Genomic DNA, 6,227 nt, shown 5'->3' on the forward strand with positions numbered 1-6,227 from the left:
TTGCTGTATACTTTGGAGATGTGGAATTTCTTCCTGATCTCTTGGTATGATCAGCTGACTCCCTGAAGCATGAGATTTGATTATTCACAACTTGCATAACTACAAGTGTAGTTGGTCATAAAATTGCTACTGCTTGGAATGTGGGAGTAATTTTATTTGTAAAATCATCCTCTTGTCATTTCCGAGTCCAGGGCATGGAAAGGAAGCTTCCTTTCAGGTGACTTCTAATAGATGGTAATATTCGGGTCCCCACTCACCTAATCTCTTCCCCTTTAGACTTGGTGCTGGCTATTTTCACTAGGGGTGTCCTTCTAGAAATGGGTGGAGTAGCTTGTGGTGACTACCTGTCAGGGTTTTATGCATCGAGGGAGTACAATTGCCGTGCTATAGTATTCCCTACTCCATTATTAAAGGAATCCTCCTGTCAGAGCCTGGCAAAGACTCAAACTGGCTTCCTCGAGTCATTTGGAGCTACTTGAGTATTAACTGGAGGTATACAAAATCCTAGAACTCTTGGTTCCAAAATGATACCCTTTGTTAGACCAACTTGGAAATTGCAAGAAAATTGACCTTTTTTGCAAGCTTTCAGGATCAAAGTCCTTTCATCAGGCTCTGGGAAAAGTATAGATGGTACAAGATGGTGAAACATCCCCATAGGTAGACTAGAGGCATGCATTTACAATAACATGACATGCTTGTCTTCATTCCCAGAACAAAATGTGCTGTTTTACAAGCTCCCTAGCTCTTGCTGGTCTAAAGTGGTCTGTCCCAGAATTCATGTGACACCAAGCCACTGAACACCAACATTTTCAAATCTAGTTTGGATAATTTAATCTCTTTTTACACAATCGCTGAGTTGGGGGAGCATGGTGGGGCCCCCCAGTGCACTCCCTGGCAGACCCGGAAGTGGACCAGAAGTTCAATCAACTAATCCAACCACTGTCCCAGATTCAGGCCGAATCTAAATCGTATAGGGCCTGTTTTGCACAGCCCTAGTAAATGCTGCCTTGTGTCTCCTGTACTAGGGGAAATGACGTAAGCTGAGGTGATTTAAAAGTTCATGAGTCGTATCCCCTTTCCCATAGGAGTGTTTCAGAAAAGGTCAAGATTTTACTTCTCTGGAAATAATAAACCTCAGGATTAATGTTTAGTTGTAAGTTCCTTGGAACTTAGTTAGTGACAAAATCTTTCACATCCTCTTCAGCTCTTTAGGAGGAACTCCCTTGCCTTATACTATTGCAGCAGGATGTTCAAGACGTATTATATTTTTTTCCATAGGTGAACCTTGAGCCAGTTAGGTAATGCATGCTTCTTGTTTAAAATTAATAGGCCCAAAGGGGTGAGGCATACTAGTTGGTCCTATTGCAAAACAGCACAGGACAGATCATCATCCAGTAATTCCTGTATGATGGAGATCAAGTCTGTGGCGAATTTTGTGAAGGCCTGGCTGTTTGGCACACTTAGAGAAAATATCACTGATACTTAAAAGAAACCAAACAAATTAGTGCCCCGGCTTCTGTGTATAATGTATGAAATGTAGCTTCTCCATTGATATTTGGAGAAGCAGAGACATGGCTTTTGTCCCCCTTTGAAACTTCTGAAGGGCAGCATAACAATGTGAAGAATTACAGAAATTACTCACCTTAAAACAAATGCTAGCAGGGGAAAAAAGTGCTTCCTCCTTCCCTGACCTTTTGGGCTCTGATTTCAAGATTCAATGCAAGCACCAGCGAAATTACAGCAGGACGGGGAAGGAGCAGCTGTGCTAGGGAGTAACAATTTCGTCAGTTGTTTCAGGTCAAATGGCTAAACTCTCTGGGCTTGGCAGGTAAGGTAAAGCAAGTGATTCTTTTCAAATACTTATAGCATTTTTCAGTCTGAGCAGGTTTTTGACTGGGAATAATCAGAAGCTGTTTAGACACCCAAATGTAGCAGTTCCCTTTTAAACAGGGGAGGACACACTAATAACATGTAGAAATCTCTCTGGCCTTTGCTGAGTTGCCGACAAGGTTCTTTGGGTAAACCTGATCTCTTTTTTTCAGACCAACTAAAATAGTTGGAAAATTTTTTTCTTTGCAAGCTTTTGGGTACAAACACCGCTTCTTCAGGCAGAGGAAGAGTGTTTGTACTCAAAAACTTGCAAAGAAGAATTTTTCCAACTATTTTAGTTGATCCTAGTGAAAGAGAGAGCATCTTCCCAAAGAACCTGGTCTGCCTTTGTCCTTAGACCTACACGGCTACAACCAACATGGAAGACTTGCTGAGTTGCCACGCTTAATGCTATTGATGTCCTCAGGTAGAAGGTGAAGAGTTAGTTGCTGTACTATAACAGCAGATGGCACTGCCTCCCCGCTTGCCAAGCCCCCTTGCTGAATGCTGCTGACTGTTACTGAGCCAAAAAGAGTCTTCTGTAAATGTCATTGCATTATGGGACTGGGCTGGGTTTAGTCTAATTGGCTCTGCCTTTTTGGAGTCCTTACTGTTGTTTCTTAGAGGGATTTGAACATCAGCTGGGTATTTGGGTGTTTAATCAGCCATACATTTGTTATGCGCAACTAAGACGGCTAATTAGGAAATTGGAAGGCAAGGTGCTATATGTGAATCCCACTTTTTAATTGTTTTGTAAATTAAGCACAGCTAAAACCCTGCCAACTATATGATTGAATGTAAAAAGTAGCAATAATGACCAAACCGAATTGCAAAGAAGCCTGCTGTCGTCTTCCTCTAGCTCAGTGTTTCTCAACCCACGGGTGATGGTCCAAAAGTGGGTCGCAAGACTGTATGAAAGGGTAGTGAGCAAACTTTTAAAAATGGATTCATCTTTAAAGGAGACAAATATAGGGAAGCCGTGGCTTTTCCCTTGCAGGTTGACAGAGTTCTAGCCTGCAGGGGGCTGCTTGGGGGCCCCTTATGCCCCATGTACCCACCCCCAACCCCACACACTGGAGGGGTTGCGGGTGGGGGGCACTGGAAGGGCCAGGGGGCTGTTTTCTACTTAAATTATTAAATGGGATTGGCCATCAATGTTTACAAATGGGTCCCGGTACAAAAAAGGTTGAGAACCGTGGCTTGAGCTCACTCGCGCGCTGTGATCAAGTAGCTGAAGGAAAGCCAGGTGCTGAACTACATGTATCATGCTAGGTTCATTCATCGGTCTTTTTGAGATGCCATAAGGTAGCTGCTTTGTCTTCTAAAAGAAGACAAGCAAGGAAGCTTTAATGCAAAAAGCTCCTACTACAACACTGAGAATGTAGATGTACAAGTCAGAAAGCTAATTTATAGAAACCAGGTATTCTGTATGTATAGTGGTATAAACGGAAGTTTTATAGTAATGCCTAATAGCATCTTTGTGCAGGGGACAGTTTCATTCTATACTGGACCACTAAGAGTTTCCTAACATTTTATTTCAGTTTTCACCATAATGTTGCATGAAATAGGAGAAAATGTGGTGAGGCGCCAAAGGTAGTTTGTCAGCCTATTGCCAATATTTAGAGCTGGAAATAGAAATTGGTGAAATGCATTATTATAGACACAGCTACGCTGAACTATCGAGTAGTAAGTTATGACTCGTATAACAGACCCTGGTATGGTTTGGTGCATAAGAGCAGAGGACTGGGAGTAGAGCCCCTTGGGTTTTGTTTGCACCTTTCCCTTGGCAGTCCTACGTGGTCTTAGGCAAGTCATTTATGCTCCCTTATTGTTTCAGATTTGTATGGACCCAGCTGAAATATGTCTTCCTGGGATCTGTTGTTTGTTTAGTGCTAGGCAGCCATGCTGAGGAGTTTGGTAAGAAGAGTACTTGCTGCTGCCTTAGAGGTGTTAGTGCTTTATAGATAACAGTTAAGCCTTTAAAATGATTGACTGAAACTACAGCACGTCTGCCAGAAAGGTTGGCCCTGCTCTGTCCCGGAGTGCCACTTCAGTCCCCTTCTGCTCTGCTCTGCCTTTAATACTTCCTGCCCTATCTCCTGCTGTGCAGCCTATCTCCTCCTTGATCTGCTGTGTGCTATGCAGAGGTTGTCTGGGCCACTTGCGGCACTCACATTGCAGGTTGGCCACTCCCCAGGCTGAAAGGTGCTGTGCAAGGGCAGAATTTTATGGTACAAGTAGCAGAAGAAGAATCTCTGTTCCCTGTAAATTGTATCTAGTGCTGACCAAAGTGTCCTTCACTTTTTCCAGATGTCATCTGGGTGATCCTCAGTGTGGAAGTTGGAGGACTTCTAGGAGTAACGCAGCAGCTGTCATCCTTCGAAACAGAGTTCAACACACAACCGCATCGCAAGGTAGAAGGAAACTTTAACCCGTTCGCCTCACCACAGAAGAACAGGCAACCAGATGACAACAACCTAAAAGACCCTGGGGGTTCCGAGTTAGGCACAATCGGCAAAAACACGTGGGGGCCTGCTCCTGACCAAATCGAACAAGATCAGAACGGACTGTCACAAAACTCTGTAAATCTCTCCCCCAGCAGTCACTCGAACAACTTGTCAGTAGTGACGTACAGTAAGGTAGGTGCCCTGGGAGAACAGGAGAATGGGTAGGTGATGGCCATAGTGTGTACTGTGATAGTCCTTCGTTGCAAACTGCGAAGCCCTCCCTTCTGCCTCCGCCAGACTTGCTAAAGAAGGTTCTGATTTAAGACTGTATAACTCTGCCAGCTCCTCACGTTATTAAAATCCCTTTGCAGCCAATAGACTCTACCAGACCACCTTCTTTTAAAGTCCTTCTCAAAGTTAACTATATCGTGTCTGGGTGCTTTAACTAACAGTGGTTGGAGACCGTGCCAGCCACTCAGTGCACAGAAGTCAGTCTCTCTCCAACAGTGCTCCTGACTACTGTAGATGATGATAAAATCCTAGGCTTCATCCAGATTATTTCTTCATTGTAACAGAAGAGGGAGAAAAATACCCAGCTCAACATTTGAGTCCCCGGAGCCATGTTTCAGGAATAGTCAGTTATAGGATTGTTCCTGTTTCTCTGCACTTGTTATGAATTGTAGTTGATTTTTAAATTGCCATTACTTTTAATTGCCCTAAGAAGTTTGCTTGATGGATGCTAATAAGTCTGAGTAATATTTTGACTCTTTATAGCTGCTTGTGTGTGAAAAATGAATCGCAGGATTATTATTTACACTTCAGAATCTTGTTAATACCAGAAGCATGCCAAGGTGTGTACTGTCCTGTGTCAAAACTAGTTGATTTTAAAATCCTTTAAACATGCCTATTGTACTTTAAGCAGGCTATGTAGGACAATAACACTCGGTTGCTGAATGATTTAATAAAGCCCTAATATTAGGAACCGCAGTGCTGTAGGTGAACTAACTGGATAAACTGCCTATGATGATATACACACAAATCCATTCTTAAGTACACTGCTTTGTACTGAGGTCACACTTCTTTTTTCTGACTCTTTCTTTCTTACAGCAAGCAAGTAGGATGCAACTGGTTCAAAAAAACCCATCAATCGCCCTCTTCATGTTATACACTTGAAACCAATGGTATGAAACTTACTGGGTCCTGCTTCAAGATAAGATGTTCCTTGACCCTTAAAAGGTGGAACTGGGTGTTTGAGGGAATGTGTAGTGACACGGAAAACCTTTAACCTGCCAGTGCAAAGCTAGCCCAGATTAATAGTTACTGAAAACTGTTACCGTATGATGATTGCTTGGTGGGTCTCAGTGGACAGTGGTCTCCTCACAAACCACTGCTCTGTCTGCACAGAAAAAGCCAAGAACCAGTGTACTACCCATAGTCAGGGCAATAAGCAGAGCTCAAAATGATTCCCCATAACAAAGCTGAGGAACATTGGTGGCATACTGTGGGGAAAACTACACTGCTATTGTCTCTGTTATATGCCCTGTCTAGAGGGCATCCAGGATTGTGTAACTGGATGCCCTTTCAGAAGCGCTTCAATCACATGAAAAGAACTAAGATGAAAATCAGGTAAGGTCTGTTTCCTTATTTAGGTCAGATGCTGGATGCATATGTCAGCATTTCACAGTTAAAGTGCATCCAGTCCTAATTTAGGTCACATTACACATGGTTATCCCAGTCTTAAGGACAAGCTTTTGGCTAAGCTTGGGGATTTAGTGCCTGGACACTGCAGGTGCTGGATTTGATTGTGTCTACCTGACTTGCATCTCTAGTCGAGTGAATGGATAATTTCTAAGTCTTCCAGCTGCAAAGTGGTTGATGCAAAAAAAAAAAAAAAAAAAAGGGTTGGGTTTT

General features: G+C 43.0%; 1 protein-coding gene across 1 annotated transcript in view; it reads left to right on the top strand.

Annotated features, from left to right (window-relative positions):
* CUNH6orf106 (chromosome unknown C6orf106 homolog) overlaps positions 1–6,227 on the top strand; it is a 57,891-nt gene that overhangs the window by 31,095 nt on the left and 20,569 nt on the right. Inside the window, exon 4 of the mRNA XM_019514167.1 lies at positions 4,180–4,508. Coding sequence (XP_019369712.1) covers positions 4,180–4,508 — 329 coding nt within the window. The remainder of the gene's footprint in view (positions 1–4,179; positions 4,509–6,227) is intronic.

This window comes from Gavialis gangeticus, unplaced genomic scaffold (assembly GCF_001723915.1).
Source record: "Gavialis gangeticus isolate Ggan-Ray unplaced genomic scaffold, GavGan_comp1, whole genome shotgun sequence".
NCBI classification, from domain to species: domain Eukaryota; kingdom Metazoa; phylum Chordata; order Crocodylia; family Gavialidae; genus Gavialis; species Gavialis gangeticus.